At 41.6% G+C, this 24310-nt stretch overlaps 1 protein-coding gene across 1 annotated transcript in view; it reads left to right on the top strand.

Annotated features, from left to right (window-relative positions):
- The first annotated feature begins 234 nt into the window (after positions 1–234).
- The window catches only part of SPINT1 (serine peptidase inhibitor, Kunitz type 1), a 41886-nt gene continuing 17810 nt past the window's right edge, over positions 235–24310 (top strand). The window contains exon 1 of the mRNA XM_020795770.3: positions 235–772. Coding sequence (XP_020651429.2) covers positions 328–772 — 445 coding nt within the window. The 5' untranslated portion in view covers positions 235–327. The remainder of the gene's footprint in view (positions 773–24310) is intronic.

Here is a 24310-nt window from a genome sequence, read left to right as displayed (position 1 = left end):
GGTGATCGGGTCCCTGGAAAGAAGATTTAAAATTCGTTCACAAAGAAGATCCCGGGGTTTTACCATCCAAAGGACTTAGGTAAAAAGGTAACAACTGGACAGAAGTTGTTGCTCCGAGCGATCGTCCTTCCGCATTTTTGTTTGCGCTTCTCCTCCTCGGAGAATTAAGGAGATTTACAGGAACAAACCACAGTGAGAAACCAAGTTTCCTCACTCCCGCTTTGCGTCTCTCTCCCCCCTCACCCCGTTTAAACCCCTAAGAGTAATTGGCCCCCTCGGGAAACTTTCTCGGGCTTGGAGAAAGCGAACCCCACTTGCGCGCTTAAAATGGCTAGCAATAAAGGCGGGTCGCTCCAAGGCGGGCTGTGGGCACTCCTGTTCCTTGCTGCGCAGATCCTCGGGCAGGAAGAGGCGCAAGGCGACGGCGACTCCTTCGGCGCGACCTGCTTGTCCCATTTTACCACCGGCTTGCCCGAATTCGTGCTGGACACGGACGCCTCGGTGCAGAACGGCGCCACTTTCCTGGGCTCTCCGCCGGCGGAAAGCGCGCGGGACTGCGTGAGGTCCTGTTGCAAGAAGCCGCCCTGCAACCTGGCCCTGGTGGAGCAGGTCCCCGGCGGCGACCCGGACTCCATCCAGAGCTGCTTCCTCCTCGACTGCCTCTATGACCAGAACTTCGTCTGCAAGTTCGCCCGGAAGGACGGCTTCCTCAACTATGTCAAGCGGGAGGTGTACGACGCCTATGTGGCCATGCGGGAGCAAGGCAGCCCTGGTAAGCGCGAAGCGGGCGTCCCCCCCCCCCCCCCGGGTGGTGTGGAGAAGAGCGCGAAAGGATTTCCCCTCAGCCTCGTCCCCAGGCCTGCCGTGTGGCTGTGTGTGGCGGGCGCTCCATGAAGCCGCCTGGTCTCAGGCCCGAAAGAGGCCTACTTGAGTCCATGTTGGATAAGGCTTGGCCTGGCGAAGTGTAATAGCCGAAGAAGTAATCCTAAGGGTTTAGAGTGCTGGACTGGGACTTGAGAGATCAAAGTTCAAGTCCTCAGTGAGCCCTCGGACAGTTACCCATTTTCAGCCTGACCCATCTCAAAGGGGTTTAGGGAAGAGGAAGCAGACAAGAGAAAAGTTAAATAGGTGCCTTGGAAGAAGGGCAGAGCAGTCGTAACTATTAAATCAGCTCCTTTGCTGGAGGTAGCCTGCCTCAGAATACCAGTGGCTTGGGAGCTCTGGCTTCATACCTAGCCTTTGGGTTTCCCATGAGCATCCGGTTGGCCTCTGCAGAAACAGGATGCGGCCTGGATAGGCCTTTCATTCTTCCTCACAAGTCTCAAATTTCCAAGGCTGGCAAAGAGAAGTAAGCCCTCTAGCAAGAACAAGTAAAATGTGCTAGTGCAATGGTTCTTAACCTTGGGTTACTCGGGTGTTTTCGAACTGCAACTCCCAGAAACCCCAGCCAGCACAGCTCATGGCGAAGGCTTCTGGGAGTTGCAGTCCAAAACACCTGAGTAACCAAAGGTTAAGAATCACTGTTAAGTGCACCCTTCTCTCCTCAAAAGTTAGGCTGACAAAAAGAAGGTAGGCCCTTCTACTACGCAATAGCTGTATTAGACCTCCATATCCTAATAATGTACCCCTGGTTAGCTGGGTTTTGGCATGAATAACAGAGGAAGGTCATTTATTTCATGTACTGATCATGATTTCTCAGAAGCTTCTAGCTATGGCTGTTGGAACCCCAAGGACATCGTTTGTGACTGTGTGTGAGAGAGACAGAGAGACTAAAAATTGGTATATATGGAGAAGCAGTCACATATTTAGACTGTTCATACATCTCAAATAATAACATAAATCATGCAATATTGCTTCAAGAAGGTCCTATCTTGATTTAAATACTATAAAACTAACCAATTTTTCCATGATATAACATCTGTTCATGTGCATCAGTGCAAAACAATGGCATGAAAATCCATCCCACATCCCCATCTTATTTAGGAATATGAATGATACAAAGGAGCACCTCCATTAATGAATTTGTAATATGGCCTTTTGAAAGGCATTTCTGTACAGCCTGGCCTTTAGTTCACAAATCCATAGATGTTACTCCCTATTTATGTGTTGTCTGGATACCTTTCCCTCATGTCTGTCATTTCATTTGAGGGATGTTGCATTTTTCAAATACAGTAGCTGAATCAATTGTGGATTTATACCAGCATGCACCTAGGAATGCAAGTAGTGACTTTTAATCAATAGCAATTAGCTGCTGTAATTTACTTATGTCACTAAAAAACTACAGTAGGATTCTGGTGTATGTGTACCATACACACATATACCTGGCTGGGCTGAAGTCTGTCTTTGTTCATGTCAGAAGCACTATAGTACAATCAACCAATAAATGACCAATAAATTGGAATGCTGGATTCAGAATCTGGCTACAGAGCCAGAGGTTTGGAGTTCAATTTCCCTCTCTGCTTCCTTGACAGGAGCTGGACTTGATGATCCAGAGGGTCCTTTCCAGCTCTGCAGTTCTAATGCTGTTGTTAAATACATAATTTTTGCCTAGTAATGGGCAACATTAAGAATATTTGGGGCTGCTAGTGTCAAAACTTCCATAGTATAATTTACGGGGCATATGCTGGCATAGGTGTGCAGTTGCCTTGTATTCTCTGTAGTTGCAGAGGACGGTGTTGGTGGGCTAAAATCAAGTGGTATATAAGGAAGGAGCATCTATCATATTCCCAACTAATTTGTTTCGTCGTTGTTTAGCCGTGGCCAACTCTTCGTTACCCCATGGACCAGAGCACGCCAGGCCCTCCTATCTTCCACTGCCTCCCAGAGTTGGGTCAAATTCATGTTGGTTGCTTCAATGACACTGTCCAACTATCTCATCCTCTGTCGTCCCCCTCTCCTCTTGCCTTCACACTTTCCCAACATCAAGGTCTTTTCCAAGGAGTCTTCTCTTTTCATGAGTTTAGCTCATTTGTTTAGCTAACAAGATATCTTGGTGTCTTGGCTTTGTAGCCTTCCTGCAACTATTGTGCAATTTGCATGTATGAATTATAGTTTTCACATTGGAGAATGGACGTGGTGGCGCTGCGGGCTAAACCGCAGAAGCCTGTGCTGCAGGGTCAGAAGACCAGCAGTCGTAAGATCGAATCCACGCGATGGAGTGAGCTCGGAGTGAGCTCCCGTCGCTTGTCCCAGCTCCTGCCAACCTAGCGGTTCGAAAGCATGCAAATGCAAGTAGATAAATAGGGACCACCTTGGTGGGAAGGTAACAGCGTTCCGTGTCTAAGTCGCACTGGCCATGTGACCACGGAAGATTGTCTTCGGACAGAACGCTGGCTCTGTGGCTTGGAAACGGGGATGAGCACCGCCCCCTAGAGTCGAACACGACTGGACAAAAATTGTCAAGGGGAACCTTTACCTTTACCATTGGAGAATAAATGTGCAAATATGGATTTGATTACTATTACTCATACGTATACTGTTTGGATATACATTGATCTTGAAATTATTCATGTGAATAAATAGATGTGTGTGTACACCCTTAATGTGAGTGCAACAATGATCACTAAAGTCACTGTTGTTGGCCTTGCAAATATTTCTAGTGGGTGGATAGGTGAGTAGAGTTTTGACATGTGCTTTCCCAAGCCCACTGTTTCTGAATCGGAATCTGTGGCCCTCCAGATGTTAGCCTACATCTTTCATCATCCCTGACCATTCACAGTGAATGGGTCTGTTTAGATTTGGAACCAAAGAATGTTTGGAGGGCTGCAATTTCCTCATCATTCCACATATTCACCCATGCCTAAGAATACAGTATGTTCATTTCATCTTCCAGACAAGTGCATCTATTATTGTTGTGATTGCTCTCTGAGTGTAGGGGAGTGAAGATCAGGTAATGGTTGTAGATGATGGTATAGTTGTATCAGTTGTTGCTAGCAAATTCCTTTGGGTCCTCAGTGGTTAAGCATTTTTAAGGAATAAGCTGACTACTGTTTTCCTAGCGGGAGCTAATCTGCCTGCAGTAAGCCTCAGTAACCAAATCATGACACTGAGCTGCCTGCCGTAGGTCGAAGTTATGGGAGTGTCATGTTGAATATAAATTACAACTGGCCCCTTAATCATGTGGAAATTCCCTGGAAGGCAGTGATGAAGTAGGATGTGTTGGACTTGGAAGAGGGAAACTTGGGCTCAAATCCTTTTGCAGTCATTAAAATTGCTGAAAGACTTTGTTGTAATGATAAACCTTAACAGCACAGTTGAAATTGCTCTGACCTCCTTGGAAGGAAGGTCAATGCATACATGTACGTGATAGAAATGGCACCAAGCCCATGTTGGACCAGGTCTTGGGGGAAGTCCATAAGAAGGAAAAATGTGCAGGCTAGCCAAACAGCACAGTTCTTTGTAGCAGCTGATACTAGAGGCAGGACACATATAGTTAATTATTAATATGCATTTTATTTGGGGCTTCTGTAACCCTGTGCAGCTGCTACAGGGTTAACAGGTGTAGCTAGTTCAGATCAGGTTACACTACTTCTGAGTGAGGTATGCTAAGTACCTATTGCTTGACCATGATGTAGAGACCATTAACAATCTAAATACAGTGTGAAGCTTCTCTCTCTCTCTGCTGGATTGCCTATGTTTTAGAGTTTGACAGAAATTACATGTTTAAAATGTTGCATTTGAAACTTGGAATTTGACACTTTATGAGTCTGTTAGGACAGGTAATCTTATCCAACCTGTGCCAGTTCAGCAATCCAATTGAAGTTTCTCCGACAGATGGTCATCTAAACCAGGGGTCCCCAACCCCCGGGCCGTGGACTAGTGCAGGTCTGTGGCCTTGGAAGAACATGGTCGCCGGGACAGATGAGTGACGAGCAGGAGGTGAGCAGCAAGCTCCTGAAGCTCCACCTCCTGTCAGCGCGCTCCTATTAGGTGTAATGCCGCTCTTGATCTGAGAGGAGGCGGAGCTTTGTTCCCCACCTGCTGCTGCTAGATACTGTAAACTGTGGCATTAGAATCTAATAGAAGCCTGAGTTCCTATTAGGTTCTAAGCTGCTGCTGATCTGACAGGAGGTGGAGCTTCAGTTGCAGTTCACCACCTGCTCAGCATTTCCTTTATGAGCTGGATTCAAAGCTGTTCTCCAACAACCTACTTTATAACAAGTGCCCCTCCGCCCCAGTCCTTGGGAGAATGTTCTTCAACTAAATTGGTCCATGGTGTCAGAAAGGTTGGGGACCACTGATCTAAACTCTGCTTAGAAACTTCTAAGATGGAATAGTTCACCAAATAGCTCTTATTGTTGGAATGTTTTCCTGCTGTTTAAATTGAATCTCCTTTCTGATTAATCAAATGAATTGGTTTGGGTAATTTAAAAGTTCACTCTCTTTTGGTGATAGCCCTTCATATATTTGAAGATGGCTATCTTATCTCTTTCCACTCTTCTATTCTGTAGACTAAACATACCCAGCTCTCTGTCTCAAGAATGTGCTTTATTTCTTTCACTTTGCTTAAAATTAAGAAAAAACAATGTTCTTGAATCATGCTTTTGTCTTCTTTCTACTGTTACATGGGAACTAAAGTCTCATTAAGGCTGTTAGACAGTATCACCGATACAAGTTAAGGACTATACAGTAATGCTGATGCCATTTATGAGCAGGTTTTCTGGGCAACTGCCTTGTCCGCTATAACTGGCAGGAGACTAAGGTAATCATCGGAGGCCTAACATACTGTTGGACACAGGGCTTCCTTGTTGGTGTCATCTTCATTGTGGCATGCTTTTTTCAGATTTTCTTGATGTTCACCTTTCTTGTCAACTCTAAATAATAAATTCTATTGAAGGCTGAAACTGTGGAAAGGTATAGCTGAGATATTTAAAACAGTTTCAGTTTGAGGAGACTAGGAACCGCGATTGGTTCTCTGCCAGAAAAGCAATGAATTCTAGAACTGTGACGTAGGATGAACTAGGTCAGGAGTTGGAGAATCTTACAGAGACTGTGAGGCTTGTTGGAACAGGACAGGTGAGTGCATCATTTCCGTTGAGCGGCAAAAAAGAGTGTGGATGTGCAGGTGTGTTTCTAGGAGACAGGATTAATAAAGTGGCCTGAGGAATGAGTTGACTTAGCCTGCCAGGTAGATGCTTCCGTATTTATGTTATTTTTTCTTCTTGACTTTATGGAGACTTTTCCAGGTGTTCTCCTTTGTTGTGTTATACATTCTGGAGGAGGCACAGCCAGCTTTCTTCTCCTGACCAAAGAGAGCTCCCTCTCTCTCTTTCTTTCTCTCTCTCTCTCTGTGTGTAGCTACACATTCAGAGTGAAAGAAGAGAGAAAGTTTATTTTAATAAACTCTGGAAGATTGAGACTCAGTCATCTCTTTACTTGCTCGGTTTGCTATCTGTTACTGCCTCTTGATGAGCGTTTGCAAAACACCTGCTTTCATTTCCTTTGGTCCTGTTTTTTAAACTAGACTTGGACAGGATAGTTCTTCAAATGGAGAAGTAGGATGCGTGCCCACATTACAGAAGTAAAAGGTGGTGGTTTTGTTAAGGAAGGTGGTAGAATCTTGTTCTGTTCCCTTAGGTGTAGAGTGTATGTTTTTCGGTTGTTTGAAATGAAAGGCAGTGCATAGAGGCGGATGGGCAATTAGGGAGATTCTTGGGTTCAGCAGAGAAGCATTAAGGAACCAGCTGGAACTCTCTGCAGCTTATCTCTTTCAGTGCCTGTGCAGCATGTACCTGTTTCTAGGTCCTGTTTCTAGGTCCAAAGATCTGTCTGTCTGTCTGACTGATTGACTAATATGCTGCCCACACTACCCAAAGGTCTCTGGGCAGCTTACAACATTTAAAATACAATAAAAAGGCAAAATAATTAAAATGCAATTAAAATATATGTACTCTAAAAATTGCCATCGGACCCACAGCTGATATTGTTTCATTTAAAAGCCTTCTGGAACAGGAAGGTTCTAAGTCAGGGGTTGGCAACATGCAGCCAAGAGGGCACTATACAGCCCCATACCTGTTTTTTGCAGAACTTAGACAGTATTGCTAGAAAAAGCTGTAAGTTGGAGGTGAATTAAAAACACATAACAACAAAACCTCCTCACTACTGTTCCTCCCTCACAAACAAGGAAAATTGTTCCTTAGAATTGTGTTTATCCTTTAAAAGAAGGCAGATACTATGTTTGCTAACAAATGAGGTTTTCTTCAAAATAGAAGTGAACTGTTGAATTGTAGCAATCTGTGGCTGCAGCATGGCGATATTAAGCAACCTGTGCCGGATCCTGAGAGGTGGGAAATAGACCCTTTGGCCCCCTGAAGTGCTTCATCATTTGTATAGCTGGTTCTTGTCTTTTCCCATTTCTTACAGCCTGAGAAATAGCAGGAGAATTTAAGTACAAACATCTGTATGAATATTAAGCAAGAACAACAGTCAAAGATGTCTTTACGGTGGAGAACTATATTTTCCACAGGGTATTGTGCTCCTAGTAGAGAACTGTGGGGATTTTTGACCTGGGAAAGCTGAATGGCACAGTTTAGGACAGATAACTATCTTTTATCATCAGTTTCCCATTGGTAAAGTAGGAATGCTGATAAGTGAACTCATAAGGATGATAAGATAACTAGAATGATGGTAAAGCAAAAAATATTTAAAAATAATTGCTAATAAAGGTTGGGATAATGGCAACTTGATGTATGTGTAAGATATTTGGGAAGTGGGAAATCCTACCAGAAACATCTGGGATGATAGAACATTAAATTTGTATGTTCGGTTTGGTAGCAATAAACAGTGGAATGAATGCATTATTTCATAACAGATAAGCAGCTCATCCCACCGATCCACTTTACAGTACTTCCCTTTAAATCATCCTGCCGGCAAAATACCCCAGCTGGCACTTATAGTGAGATTTCTCCAGTGCCTTGCCCAGCTTGGGTGCAAACCTTTGACTCGCTTAATGTAGCCTAATGATGACCCTGAAACAGCGTTGACAGTTGCATATCCAATTTATTTGTTAGCTTTTACTCTTAAATAGATGCACAGCTCGAGCTGTGTCATAAATGTGACCTAGTTTAGTCATTAAGAATGTTCCATTCAGATTTTTTGAAGTCTGAGATTTCCAAGAATTCCCCAGCCAAAATTTTGGGAGTTCCAGTCCACAGCCCCACACCTTCAGATACCTGTATTTCCCTTACATGGAGCAGGCCCTAGTATTCTTCAACTGTACTCCAGGCCTTCATTTCCTGCCACGGTTGCTTCCTGGGAGGAAGGTGCTGCAGTGATTCCTGAGTGTTGTCGTTCTTCAAGAGGCACCCTCTATAGATCCTAAAGAGCAGCAAAATTGTGATACCCAAGAAGTGAAGGCCTAGAATAGTGTACAGCCTTGGAGGGCTAGGCCCTGTTACAGGTGAGAGAGGTACAGTTGTCTGGGGGTATGGATCTGTGGACTTGAACTCCCAGAATTCTGTGTGGGAGATTCTTGGAGAATTCTGGGAATTGAAGTCCAAAAACCCAAATGGAACAATCTTACTAACCGTTCATTACAGGCACAGAAACTCAGTTGATGCTTAGAATTCCTCTGTTCAAAGCGAATGACTTAATTTCCATACAACAAGGATGAAGACCTCTTTCAATCATTTGAAGAAAAGTTCACAAACAATGATCATTTGGGGAACCTCAGGATGATTGGATTCAACCTCACAGTCAAAGTTCTGAGACTCTTCTTATAAGGGAAACTAGTCTCTGTGTGCATTCTGTACATCTGCATTTATTCATCTAAAGGAATATTCTCTTCTTCTCTTACCATCCAGAACATGGGGCCAACTACTTACAATACTAATATTTAATTCTTTTTTCCAATTAGTTACACTGGTGCCTTGCTTAACGATTACCTCATTAAACAATGAATCCACTTGATGATTAGGTTTTTGCGATTGCAAAACGATGTTCTAATGGGGAAAAACGCTTTACCATGATTGGTTCCCTGCTTCGGAAACCGATTTTTCACTTTACGACGATCAAAACAGCTGATCGTCGGGGTTCCAAAATGGCTGCCCGCTGTGCAGAATGGCTCCCCGTGGTTTTTAGGACAGATTTTTCGCTATACAGGGAGCAGAAAATGGCCACCCTATGGAGGATCTTCACTGGACAAGCAGGTATTTCACCCATTGGAACGCATTGAATGGTTTTCAGTGCATTTCAGTGGGCTTTTTTATTTCACTTGACGACAATTTCGCTCTACAGTGATTTCGCTGGAACGGATTAATGTCGTCAAGTGAGGCACCACTGTACATTATAATTGTAACATAATGAGGAGAATATAAATCCTATTGTGGTACAACTATTGCTCAAAATTCTAAAATAATAACTTTTAAAATTATAATTTTAGAGGTATAATTACTGTGATCAAGTATGTCCCTTAGACATTTATGACTCTTTGTGTTAAGCTTTTATGTGACACAGATGCACTGTGCTTCTTTATTTTTGTAGAAAGTAGCGGTTCGAAAGCATGCAAATGCAAGTAGATAAATAGGGACCACCTCGGTGGGAAGGTAACAGTGTTCCGTGTCTAAGTTGCACTGGCCATGTGACCACGGAAGATTGTCTTCGGACAAACGCTGGCTCTATGGCTTGGAAACGGGGATGAGCACCGCCCCCTAGAGTCGGACATGACTGGACAAAAATTGTCAAGGGGAACCTTTACCTTTACCTTTAGCTGTAAGTTGCTATTTTATTTTTGAAAGTTAAGAGCTATTAAAATAACTTTAATGGAAACAAACTACACTGGGGGGATCATGACTATAACTGATTACTTCTAAAAGTAACTTTCCATGTTTTTCATCTATCATCCTCCAATTTTGTTGCACCAAAAGATCCATCATGACTCTGTAGATCGTCATTTAGTCGTTTAGTTGTTTAGTCGTGTCCAACTCTTCGGGACCCCATGGACCAGAGCACGCCAGGCCCTCCTATCTTCTGCTGCCTCACGGAGTTGTGTCAAAATATTGGGATATGCTGGAATAAAAATGTATAAATATATATATATAATTAAACAATGTACAGTATGTGTATGTACAATGTTGCTAAGGTCCAGACTTTCTTTCTACTGATGGACATACTTTGTGTTCCTAACATGGAGAAACAACTTGCAAATAGTTTTACTGGCAGTAATATGGTCTGTTGTTTAAACAATGACTTTGGGTTTACTCTAAGTCTAGGCAAACCAGTTCAATGGGAGCATAATAATATCCTTGAACTTTTACCTGTTTTTAAAACTGCACCTTCCAATGAAACACTTGGAAGTTCACATCACTTCTTATTTATGCCGTAAACTTTATGGGGAGAAGGGAGAAAGGGCTACTCGGATGCTGAGCTGGTGCCTGAGAGATCCAGGTTCTACTCCCCCTTGGTTCATGAAATTAATTTGATAACATTGGGCTAGTGGAATAGCTAATACCCTGGAAGACAAATTTAAAAATAATCTGGATAGGCTGGAGCACTGGGCTGAAAACAACAGAATGAACTTCAACAGGGATAAGTGCAAAGTACTGCACTTTGGAAAAAGAAACCAAATGCACAGTTACAAGATGGGGGATACCTGGCTCAGCAATAGTACAAGTGAGAAGGATCTTGGAATTGTTCTAGACTACAAGCTGAATATGAGTCAACAGTGTGATGTAGCTACAAAAAAGGGCAAATGCTATTTTAGGCTGCATCAACAGAAATATACTGTATTTTTCGCTCCATAAGACGCACCTCACCATAAGACGCAGCTAATTTTTAGAGGAGGAAAACAGGAAAAAATATTCTGAACCAAATACAGTATGTTGTATGGTATCTCTATAGGCAGAGTGGTCCCACGTGTGGAGGTCTATTACTTTATATAATACATTTTAAATTATGTTCACCATTAGGGGAGTGAAGTAGACACCCCAAGGAGCAATACAACAGTGTAAAGTATCAAAAATTCAGGTTTAAGATACCATTAGAGTGGGTTGCTTTGACTAGTATGACATATCTCAAAAGAGCTAAAAGCCTTTCACTCAGTGAGCAACAAACAAATCCTACTTTTCACCAACAATGCCTCAGTCATTCATATGTGCCCCTTAATGTCACCAGTCAGCAATCCATCCAGGAATTCTTCTGTATTATGTTATTTACGGTACTTGGATGAGTCTTCTCTCTTCCTCCACAGTGCTCTCCTCTCTCTCTCTGCTTTCCCCCAAAGTCTGGTTGGTCACGTTATCCGGCTGTCCAGTAAGCAGTGCTGGTCCTACAGGGCTGCTACGGATGCCCTATAGTATCAGCACTACTATTGAGTAAATTTTTGGAGGAAAAAGTGTGTCTTAAGGAGTGAAAAAATATGGTAGTTTCCAAATTCCATGAGGCACTAATTCCCCTCTATTCAGCACTGGTTAGGCCTCACCTTGAGTACTGTGTTCAGTTCTGGACACTACACTTCAAGAAGGAAGCTGACAAATTGGAACAAGCTGAGAGGAAGGCAACAAGGGTGATTGGCAACTGGAAACCAAGCCCTGTAAGGAAAGACTGAAAGATTTGGGCAGGTTTAGCTTTGAGAGAAGATGACATACTTGAGAAAAGCTAATATAGCCCTTTTAAAATACAGTAGTGCTTTGCAAGATGAGCGCCCTGTTTAACAACGAAAGTGCATCACGACGAACTTTTTGCGATCACAAAAGCAATCACTTTACGATATTTTAAATGGGTTTTTCCGCTTTGCGATGATCGATTCCCTGCTTCGGGAACTGATTCTTGCAAAACGATGATTTTTGGCCAGCTGATTGGTGGTTTCAAAATGGCCGCTGGGTTAAAAAAAAATGGCTCCACGCTCTTTTCTGGGATGGATTCCTCACTGCATGGGCAGCGAAAATGGCTGCGCTATGGAGGATATTCGCTGGGTGGTGAGTTTCAAGCCCATAGGAACGCATTAATCGGGTTTTAATGCGTTTCTATGGGCTTTTTTATTTCACATTACGATGTTTTCGTTCTACAGCAATTTCGCTGGAATAAATTAACATTGTAATGCGAGGCACCACTGTACTTTATTTTATTTATTTATTTATTTATTTAATTTATATGCCGCCCACTCTACCCAGAGGTCTCTGGGCAGCTTATAATACTTGAAAGGCTGTCATATAGAGGAGGGGTAGGATCTGTTCTTGGCCACCCCAGAGTTCAAGACATGCAACAATAGGCTCAAATTGTTGTTGTTTAGTTGTTAAGTCGTGTCTGAATCTTCGTGACCCCATGGACCAGAGCACGCCAGGCCCTCCTGTCTTCCACTGCCTCCTGGAGTTGGGTCAAATTCATGTTGGTAGCTTCAATAACACTGTCCAACCATCTTGTCCTCTGCAGTCCCCTTCTCCTCTTGCCCTCACACTTTCCCAACTTCAGGATCTTTTCCAGAAAGTCTTCTCTTCTCATGAGATGGCCAAAGTATTGGAGCCTCAGCTTCAGGATCTGTCCTTCCAGTGAGCATTCAGGGTTGATTTCCTTCAGAATGGATAGGTTTGTTCTCCTTGCAGTCCAGGGGACTCCCAAGATTTCAGTGTTTCCCATCTGGTGATGTCCATGTGTAGAGTCGCCTCTTGTGTTGTTAGAAAAGAGTGTTTGTGATGACCAGCTTCTTGGTTTCTTGACAAAACTCTATTAGCCTTTGCCCTACTTCGTTTTGAACTCCAAGGCCAAACTTACCTGTTGTTCCTTTTATCTATTGATTCCCTACTTTAGCATTCCAATCCCCTATAATGAGAACATCTTTCTTTGGTGTCAGTTTTAGAAGGTGTTGTAGGTCTTCATAGAACTGGTCAATTTCAGCCTCTTCAGTATTGGTGGTTGGTGCAAAAAACTTGAATTACTGTGATGTTCAAAAGGTCTGCCTTGGATTTGTACTGAAATCATTCTATCATTTTTGAGATTGTATTCCAGTACAGCTTTTCCCACTCTTTTGTTGACTATGAGGGCTACTCCATTCCTTCTATGGGATTCTTGCCCACAATAGTAGATATGGTAATTTTCTGAATTGAATTCGCCCATTCCTGTCCATTTTAGTTCACTGACACCCAGGATGTCAATGTTTATTCTTGCCATCTCCTGTTTGACACATCCAGCTTACCAACTTTCATAGATCTTACATTTCATGTTCCTATGCAGTATTTTTCTTTGCAGCATCGGACTTTCCTTTCACTTCCACGCACGTCTGCAGCTAAGCGTCCTTTTGGCTTTGGCTCAACCACTTCATTAGTTCTGGAGCTACTTGTACTTGTCCTCTGCTCTTCCTCAGTAGCATGTTGGACGCCTTCCGACCTGAGGGGCTCATCTTCCAGTGTCATATCTTTTAGCCTTTTGTTTCTGTCCATGGAGTTTTCTTGGCAAAGATGCTGGACTGGTTTGCCAGTTCCTGCTCCAGGTGGATCGTGTTTAGTCGGAACTCTCCACTATGTCCTGTCCGTCTTGGGTGTCCCTGCACGGTGTAGCCCATAGCATCTCTGAATTAGTCAAGCCCCTTTGCCATGACAAGTCAGCAATCTGTGAAGGGGAGGGCTCAAGTTAGAGGAAGCCAGATTTCGATTTTATATCAGGAATTTACTAACTGTTAGTAATAAGACCATGGAACCAATTACCTCCACAATTTTGTGGAATACCCATTTCATTTGATTATCTTTAGTTATCTTCTCCTAGCTGGCCTAAAGGATGTTGCTGCTGAGTGTTTTGCATTCCAGAATTAAGTCTGTATACCTTGAAACCAGAATATTTCCTTTTTTTCCTCCACCTGTCAATTGATTCTGTTGCTTGAATGATGGTCTTTCATATGTTTGATCAATTTCTTAATTGTGGCCACCTTGTCCAGTTGATTCTGTTGTATTTACTCTAAGGATAGAACAGTCCCATAATCCTTTTAATAGCTACAGTTGTCTATGTTGTTGAATTTCCCAAGGGTAGACTGATTAGTGATTTGTGAATTTTTTCCTGCTAAGTGCCTAAAGAATTATAAATCATTAAAGTAAAAGCCCCATAAACAAAACCCTTTATTCTGAAATTTGGTTCAGATTTCAGGTTCAAATTCTTATTCAGTCATGAGTCAACTCACTGGCTGACCTTATGCCTCCCATAGGCCTTCTGGGAGTTTCCACTTCCTAGAAATGTTGCAAGGGTTTAGAGGAAGTGGAAAGCCATGGATTTAATCCTGAGATACTTGGAGGAACAGTGAAAGCCAAATAAAATGAAATACTTCCAGTATAAATTCTTCTGGTAGTTTGCTATATTATGTGTCATGCCATTCATTTTTCAATGCTGCTTGAACTGCTACTTTAGAAACCAGCAGTAATGGAGAAGATATAGGTAAGATAACTAGTCCAAGCTATTTGAAAGAGCACATCTCCCCTTATAAGCCTGCCTGAGTTTTACAATAATCAAGGAAGACCTTTCTGTCTGTCCTGCCATTCTCCCAGGCATGTTTGGTGACAACCTGAGAGAGGGCTTTCTCTATTATTGCTTGTAAGTTGTGGGACTGTTTCCCATGAGAGACTAGGTTGGCCCCCTCTTTGCTGTCTTTATGCAAACAGGAAAATACGTTTTTCTTAGCAAGTGTCTCTCTCAAAAGGGACTCTGGTCCCCCTCCCACACTTTTTCTGGTTTTTATATTGTTTTGATACTGTAAGTTGCTGTGGATCCTATTGGGGAGAAAGATGAGAAATATGTAAGTAGCTAAGATGCCTGGACAAATCTGAATTTCTCCCTGGTGCTTCCCCCTTGGCCCAGGAGTCACAATGTCATAATGACCTAGATGATTTACCATCTTAGTCAGCACTGCAGATTATATGCCACACCTGTTGTATAACTTGCTCATATTCTGGACCTTCCCAAAGAGACTTGAAAGCAATGGTTCTCAATCATGGATCTCAAAATGAACTTGACATGGCTGATGGTCAGGGATATAGGAGTCCAAGATCTGGGGATACAAGGCTGGGAAATAATACCATAAAATGAGTGGCAAGGCATTGTGGCTGCTGTTTTCTGTATATTGATTTGCTTGCCCTACTGACAGGCAGTGGTACAGTATGCTGGTATAGTATGATGTTCGGGCACCCATGATGAAAGACTCAGAGCCATACTCCTGCTTCCCAAGAAAAGTGAAAAAAGAAAAAAAAATCAAGCAGCTGGGTTGGTGTATATGGACAAACCATGTCCAAGAGTTTTCAGTTTTTAAAAAGAGCATGTCTTTATGTCTTCAAGATTGTGCCACCCCTGTCGTGTAACAGGGATAGCTCAGGACAATATACTGTAGCTTTGAAAAATCTATCCTTCTGTGTCTAAATATTACTGGAGGGTTGTAGCTAAGATAAAAAGGAACCTATAGGAAGCCAGAAAAGGTGGAAGCCGATGTCATTGTCCTGCTAATAAAAAAAAGTCTCAGTACTTTTATGATGGTACACCATTGGCTGTGCACATATGTAGGTGCTAAAACAGGGAGAGAGAAAAAATTGTGTGTGTATGAGGGGGGTTGATCAGGATTTGATTTTGATTTAGCTAATTTTACTGCAACAGTGGTGAGTCCATGGTTTAGGTTCATTTAAAATGGTCTTTGCTATTGATTTGTATAGGAGAACCTTTAAACTTATGCAAAATTTGTGACCTATGATGTCTTTTTCGCAATAACTCATTCCATTTTAATGCCATATGGCAGTTGGCTTTGGCAGATTTGATAATAAAACTTACCTGAAAGCAAGGAGGTAATATCTGAGCAAAACAAAGGTGAATCCCAGTGAGCAAACTTGGTACTATAAATGCTGAAGAACTCTGAGAATGAAGCTGAACTTTGTTCAGAGTTTATGAAAAACAGATGCTTAAGTGTGTAACGTATAGATAATGAAGGTTATCTAAGGGTGCGGTTCCACTGGCAATAAGAACCACGGTTACATCAATTGAAGTATTATTTAAATTGATGTATAAATTATTTTGCACGGAACACATGGGTGAAATCAATTTATATAGGTTACGAAGCAAGTTTATTTCACTTGGCTGGCAGGGGCTTTTTAAAATACCCCACTTCTGAATTGATTCAATTCAGTGTGGTTTTGTGGATGTGAATGTTGCTGTCATTTTAATTTGAGCATATCTGGATTTTGGGTGGCACTACCTTTTTTTTCCTTAATTTTTAAATTATTATTTCATAAAAAGTTGATTGCTATTTACCCAATTCTCTCCATTTGGCTGACGAAGGAGCCATCAGAGCAGCAGAAGACCAGTAGTCACAGAGTGGGCAGAAATACAACCCTTCCCCCACCGCGTAGTAGCGTCCAGGAGACCAGTGCAGGAGTTGAGACTGCAGCATCAGCATCCTTCCTGCTGAACCCTCTGAAAGCCTTTCTCCCATTCAGATTTTTCCATCGTTGATCGGCTAAGGTCACCTCTCCGATGTTTCCCCTGTCATTTCTACTGACTATAATGACACCAGGTGACACTTGATTTAGCAATGTATCACTTATTCTCTTTTTCTGAAAAATAAAATAAAATCTGAATCTTTAAAAACAGCCCCTAAAATAGAAAGGAAATGAATTGATTTCAGTGTAGCCCCCACAAACCAGTTTTAATTACAAGAAATAAATTGATTTAATTTAAGTAAAAAGGGAACACAACTACAGATTTATATACCACTTGATTTGAACCCGATGTTTTAAAAAAGGCAAAACAGGAATCAATTCAAATTGCCAGTGAGGCCGCACCCTTAGACGGCTGAGGCTTAGAAGCAGGAGGAGCAGTTTCATGGGAGTGGCTGCTGGCGAAGGGGTTTCTGGGGTTTGAAAGTTCTAACGAAGTTTTCCAGACTCTGGACAATACTTGAGCTCGAACTGCCTAGGGGGCTGAGAGATCCGTGTCAAATGTTACTGTTTCTTCTTGTTTTCCTCGTTTCTCAGTATGAGAAAGCAGGGGTGGGGTGGGGTTTGGACAAAGGTGCTGCTTTGGTCATGGTAACATTATTAAGGAGGCAATATTTATGATAAAGTGTTTCCCTAGACTTTCCAGGAAGGCCATTTCTATCATCAAATTCTTGCCTAATTGTCTTTTCACGGGCAGGGAAATACAAGGATTCCCATAAGGGGAAAAATGCCAGGGTTCATTCATAGCTTGAGTCTAAGGCAGCTTCCAAATACCGTAATCTGTGGCGTAAATACAGCCTGTTGCTGCAAAGAGACCAATCAAATGAATCTCAGCAGAGGAGAGGTGGCAAAAGCACCTCAGGGAGTTCTTGGTTTCCAAAGTGATATTTGCTTGGAATGTTTCTCAGAGCTAACTTGAAAACACATGTGACACATTTATGTTGCAATGTGCACCCATAGTGCATCTGTTTGTTCAGCTGTATGCTCATTGTTCCGGCTCCTGCCTGGTGGACATATCTTTCTGACAGACAGACAAATTGTATTTTGATGCCCCATGATCATCTTTCCTTAAAGACAGTCAAGGGTTGGGAGAGATCTGAATTTCTCTCTTCAACATTTAGACCTACAAATCCTTTTATCTTCCTGAGAGAATGAAATTGCCAAGACAATCTGTTGCAGCAAAAATGATGAAAAGTCTTGAAGCATTTTAAGGATTAACACACTTTATCTGCCATAAGTTTTTTTCCGTTACATCCTTGAAATCTTATGCCAAATAAAACTGGTGTAAGACAGATTTCCAAAGTAGTGGTATTAACTGTGAACAAAAAGGGGAACGGTATATGTGGCCTAATATAATCATTTGACTGTGTCTTGAATGTTTCTGGCAAAACATTATGCTCTTGGTTTTTGTTACCAACCTTGATTGTCCGCCCACTTTATTGAGATTTGGATAACGTAATGAAAACGTTGGTGAAAGGATTGGTGCTAAAGCAGTCTTGTTTAAGACAATGGAAACATTCTAGTTCATTTCTGCTTGATTTCATTATATAATTTCTAAGCTACAGTCGTGCCTCGCTTAACGATTGCCTCACTTAATGAGGAAATCGCTAAACAATTGCAGAACGATGGTTTAAATGGGAAAAATCCTCTTCACGATGATTGGTTCCCTGCCTCGGGATCGCATTATGACGATCTACAAATAGCTGATCGTCGGGTTTCAAAATGGCTGCTGGGTGAACAGAATGGCACCCTGCTGTTTTCTAGGCCGGATTCCTAGCTTTACAGGCAGCGAAAATGGTGGCCCCTATGGAGGATCTTCGCTGGACGGTGAGTTTTCAGCCCATTGGAACACATTGAAGGGTTTTAAGTGCGTTTCAATGGGCTTTTTTATTTCACTTAACGAGGATTTCGTTCTACAGCGATTTCACTGGAATGGATTATCCTCGTTAAGCGAGGCACCACTGTATATGCAGTTATTTTATACTGCATCCTGGTAGGACCGCATTTGCAAATGAACAGTATTTGTTGTTGGAAAATGTTTTGGGACATTGGTTTTTAAAAATAATACTGTTGCAGGAACTAAACAGTGCTGCACAAGCATATATTCTCCAGCCATTTGAGGCAGGAAGGGAAGCACCACCACTGTATGCCGTTTCCCCTTCCCAGCCTTACAACATTCATCAGGCAGATGAGGAAGAGGTGGGTGATGCCAGTGATGATCTTGTGCACATCTGGGGGTTTATTTCTTCCTATTAATGTCTCCCCATAATGCCTTCTTCACATAGCTGGTTTAGGGTGTGTTTGAATGGGAAGGTGGGTGTTGTTGGTGAGAAGGAAGCTGGCAGTGGTGGCGCTGGTGGCGCCAATGCCAGTGTAAAACTCAAGCAGCAGATGGGGGTGCATTGGTGGCACTGCCATCCCTAATGCTTTGCTGCCTGAAGTGAAGACCTCAGTGCAGCTTTTGACCAGTCCAGAAGATCAAGTGTTGAGCAGAAGAGCTACAATGAACTTCTGCAGCTGTAAAACATTAATCAGCCTTCTTCAGCAACAGTCTTAATGGTATTTTTATACAAGTCAAGTGATAATACTTTCTCAGCTTTTGTGTTTTCCCCCCTAACATACGCGGGATTTATTGCTTTCAATGTTTCTCCATGAAAATGGCTGCTAGCACACAGCCTTGTTCTCCCACAAATGTTTTTGTGTATGTTAGTTCAGATGTACCTTCATTACCTGTGTATTGAAATGATAACAGTTCAGGAAACTACTTAATTCTGTTAATTGAATAAGTCAATGCTCTGTATGGATATCTAGTAAAGGAAAATAGGCAAAGTGGCACATTAAGGAATGAAGTTTTTGAGGGTGGAGGAAGTAGTGGGACAATTGCAAAACCCGTTTAAATGCTGCAGATCTTAATTGGAAGTGGTAATATTCTGGCATTTGCACAATGTCTCTTGCAATGTAAGGTTAACTTCAGAGGGCTAGCGTTAATTAATTACTTTTAATTGCTCTTCTTTAGAGGTTTGCCATTCATTGCCCCAACATATAAATTTTATTCTGCAGTGTCAGTTCATGTATTTCCAGCTGGACATCTAAACCTATACAATTTGGATTTCTCTTTTTGCAGCTGACGTTTTCCGGTGATTAGCAAATGCAGCACTGTGCTTTCTACAAGTCAGTGTAGTTAGAGACTTAAGAGAGCCTGTTTTTTTTCTCTCTGCTTAACCATGGAACTCACTGAGTGACAATGGGCTAGTCACATCCAGTACTCTTAGAATTGCATGATATACAGACATGCATGTTATACAAATTAATTGTAGTAGCTGTTGCATTGTTTTTCTTGCAATATGTTTCCGCCTCGACTTAATTTATGTTATTATAACAATTGATATGAGAGATACAGTGAAGTGTAATTTTAGGTGCTGGGCTTGAAACAGTTAGGTTCAAAGTTTAGATCCTTGCTTAATTACAAAGCTTACTTGGTGTTCTTGAGCCAATCAGTACTTCTCCACCAAACTTACCTTACAAGATTGTTTCTACAAGAAAATGTGTAGAAGGGAACCACGTAAAGCAGGTATTGGCGTTTTGTTGTTTAATCGTTAAGTTGTGTCTGACTCTTCGTGACCCCATGGACCAGAGCACGCCAGGCCCTCCTGTCTTCCACTGCCTCCCAGAGTTTTACTGTACTATAAAAATAAAATGAAGTTATTTTGTCCCACACAGGGGCTTCTAGTGATATTCTTATGAGATGGCTGTCATTTTTGCTAATGGCAAAAATCCATGTACAGAACCATGGGAATAAAATAGGAATCCCTTACAAGTAACACATTGTCATCTGATTTCAAGGAAAAAAGTGGTAAAAAGTACTGAAAACTGTTGGTGTGAGTAAATGTCCAAATTATTCCAGCCATGATGAGCTAGATTGGGCTAAACAGGATCTCTATGAGATATGATAGGTCATTTGGGTGGATCCTGACATCCATATGCAAGCCTCAACCAGACAGCATGCTAAGCCACCCTATTTGACCCTCATTTCCCTTAAGGGGGAAAGAAAATAAAACCAAAATATCTTCTTCTTGTTCCTCCCCATATCCTCTTCCATGCTTTGCTTAAGCTGTTTCATGATCTTGGGAAATTGAAAGCTTCTTCCCACTTCCCCATGGAGGGGGAGAGAAAGGAAGCTTTCATGTTTCCCACTAGGCATGTCACATAAGTGCTGCCTTAGAAGGGCTTCCCTGATCAAGAAGTAGCTTAAACGAAGGGATAGGTGAAGCCATCTGCTTTCGTTCTTTCAGTCACATATGATGGAGTCAAATCAAAACAGAGCAGTCTTACCCACACCAAAAAAAGCCTAGCTAGAACCTAAAAAGTTATGAGTAGGCATGGATGGAGGGACAGAGTTCGCAATGGCCTGTATATTATGGTCCCCAGAAGAAGGAACAAACCAGATTGTCCCCAGAGTAGACTAGACCACAGAACAGAGCTGTCCTATCATGCCCGCACTTTCCTTTAAAAATACTGTACAGAGAAAGCTTGGAATTTGAGGCTAGTTAATTGGTTTAATGACATCTAGGCAGATCCAAGGGAAATGAATAAAGATGGCAATCCTACACTCTGTGCCTGATATACCTCACAGGATTATTGTGAAGGTAAAGTGAGGAGGAAAACTATATATTTTACCTTTATCTCATTGAAAGTAAGGTTGGTATAAATGCAGTTACAGAATGAATGAATGAATAAATAAAATAAATAAATAAAGGTGAACATTAGGAAAACAAGTAGAACAATTTAACATTGTACATTTATGATATGTGGAGGCTGGTTAGAAAATGCAGGATTGATATTGACTCTTGGCCTATGGCAATAGTTGCTTAGGGCTCTACAAGTCAACAATTGGTTTAGCGATCACTAAGTGGAAATAAAGCATGTGGTCTTTCTGTATAGGTTTTAATGCCGCAAAAGGTTGCTGCATGACAATGATGTAATATAGATGGTCTACAGATGTGACTTGCTGATAAATTTTAATCTTGAAATTGTTTTCTGTTTGGATTGACTAACCTGAGCAATGGTGACACCATCTGTAATCATTCTTCCCATTATGTTAGTCATCCTATTTATGATGTAACCCATCTCAATTATTGTTTAGTAGTATCATGTGTCATAGCAATTCCAAACTGAGAGTTAGAGTTCTCCTTGCACAACATTTTTCCAAACAGAAATTCTACAGAGGGTACAAAATAGAAGTGAGTACAAGAATGTTTTTTGGCCCAGCAGTGGGTGAGGCAAAGAGCATAGGATGGAACCAGATTATAATTCCTGGGGCCAGATATAATTCTTACCAATAGGGATATTTTCCCATCACACATATAAAGCACAGCACAATCTATTGTACATCTACTTGGGGACTCACCCCCAGTGCAACAGTTTCCCAGTCTTTGGCAGGAATCTTGGTTAGTTATGGATAGACTGACAGACTTGGACTCAGGTTTGAATCTCCGTTCAGGCATGGAAACTCATTTGGGGATATGTAACTGGTAAAACCACTCCTTAAATATTTCACTTACCTTGAAAGCCCCATTAGGGGTGCTATATGTTATGTAATGTGCCAGATTGAAGGTATATTAACAACCGCTACCACCTGTCATGTTTACCCAAAAATAAGACAGGGTCTTATATTAATTTTTATTCCAATAAGTGCATTAGGACTTGTTTTCAGGGGATGTTTTATTTTTTTCATGTACAGCAATTTACATTTATTCAAATATAGTCATGTCATCTTAATGGTTGCTGCACAATGGTGGAGGGCAGGGTTTCACTTAACTGGGGCTTATTTTTCGGGTAGGGCTTATATTACAAGCATTATGCAAAGTTGTACTAGGGCTTATTTTCAGGTTACGTCTTACTTTCAGAGAAACAGAGTACTATTGGACATGGGGCGGGCTTGTTTCCAGCTTGTTTCCAAGTACTGTACAGAGATTTTAAGAGTCTTGGCTTGAAGCATTTGCAGTCTAATACATATGGCACAAAAATTAAAAGGGTTGTGGGAACTGAAAGGAAAGCAACCAGATTCAGGCCCAGATTTCTCATTGTTACCTAATTATTTCATGTCAAAGTAGAGTAGTTGGTGGTCGAGGAGGAGAAAAAAGGAGGATCATTCCAGTGGAGCCCATGGGATAGTATATTGTGCTGTTGATTTCTTCCTCTTCTTCTATTTTTAGCTAGAGTTATTTTGACTTGGACTGGACTGATTTCCTTCTGTCACACACATCTTGTGTTAATATTTGTCTCTCTGTTGGGAAGAATGGGAAGTGATGGGAAGAATAAGGTACAGTCTTCAAGTAGGGTTAATGCTAGCCTTCCAATAATCCTAAATTATTGAAGCAAACTGGGCCAAATACTTCAGCCCACTACTAGTTTTCACTTTGGTTCCTTGTTGCTGCTTATCACCTCTATTCCATCTTCACTGTTTCCCTCTTTTGTTTCCAGCTTTATATTTTATTGTAAACTGTTCAGTAAGCCTCAGTATAAACATGTAATAATAAACTTAAAATAAAACTGCATAATTTTCTGTGTATTGGAGTAAGGGCAAATGAGGTTTTAGGAGACTACCAACATGGGATTAATTTCCATGTGTTAAAATAACAGGGTTTTTTTTTTGAGATGGTAATCAAAGCTACCAACATGAATTTGGCCAAACTCCGGGAAGCAGTGGAAGACAGGAGGGCCTGGCGTGCTGTGGTCCATGGGGTCACGAAAAGTTAACGACTAAACAACGACAATAAAATATGCTGACAATTGTTTTTCACATTTAAAAATACAGGCTGCATTTAAAATGAACAAAAAACACCCATCCTACAAAGTTGAAGGCTGTGTATATTATGAAGTGTCCTGGAAGATGCAGTGAATCTTCCATAAATAAATGTGGAAATTTTACTTCATGGGGGTCTGGAATTAGAGAGGCAGGTTTTGCTTTCACTGCAGTGTCACCTTCAAGTCTAACAAAGATGGGTACAGGGAAGGAATCTTATACATGATGTTTTCCCAAAGTGTTTACCTGGTTGAAGCCTGGTTTTGTGTGTGTTATCAGTGTGCTGCAGTTTCTCACAGCAAGGTGCAAATAATTCAGTGTCAATTATTTACCTGAAGTTGATGTACATTGTATGTGCACAGTGAGCTGGTTTTTAGGGATGGCTTACTCCCCTGTGTGGATTGTTCTGGAGCTCGCTCACCAACAGACAAATGTTGTCTTTTACAGCTTTCCTTTCAGTACTGTGTAACAAGCCATTTTTGCTTTAGAAGAGTATTGTCAGTCTCTCCGTGTCCTCACACCCCAATCCATTGCTCTTCTGTTCTGGAAAACACCTTGCTTAATAAAGAAGCATGAAAACTGAACATTTTAGTCTGTGTTTTCTTGGCTCCACTAATATATTCTCAAGTGGGGTGGTTTGCTAAAAATCATAGCATGGACTCTAGTTCTTTCCCACACAATCCAGCAACATGGCTGGGGAAATACCTGGCCGTAGCTGATTATTGTTCACTTAGCAAAAGTGGCAGAATTGCATGTTTGTTGTTCTTTTCTTTCTCGAATTCTGTGGTTCACTTCAGTCATTTAAGAATGCTGTTTTGACTCTTACTGTTAAGCCTCAAGACATCTCCTGCTTGTCCTGTGCAATTATCACAGTTTGTATAATTCAGTGCAATATTAGTGTCTTTACAAAACCTAAAATCTTTGTTTAAAGATTTAAGCCTTATATTTCTTTGCAGCCAAGGAAAGATTAAATATAAATGCCTATTTAATTACCATTTGATATCCTCTCAATCTGGTTACACTGCATTGGCTTCTCTTGAGAGTTTTCGCGTTTTTAAAGAAAATCTTGATTGTATTATCCATCAAGCAGATGGTGACTTGAAAGTAAAGCTTG

This window comes from Pogona vitticeps, chromosome 1 (assembly GCF_051106095.1).
Source record: "Pogona vitticeps strain Pit_001003342236 chromosome 1, PviZW2.1, whole genome shotgun sequence".
NCBI lineage: Eukaryota > Metazoa > Chordata > Lepidosauria > Squamata > Agamidae > Pogona > Pogona vitticeps.
The sequence above is the reverse complement of the archived record's forward strand: the minus strand, read 5'-3'. Positions and strand labels throughout refer to the sequence as shown.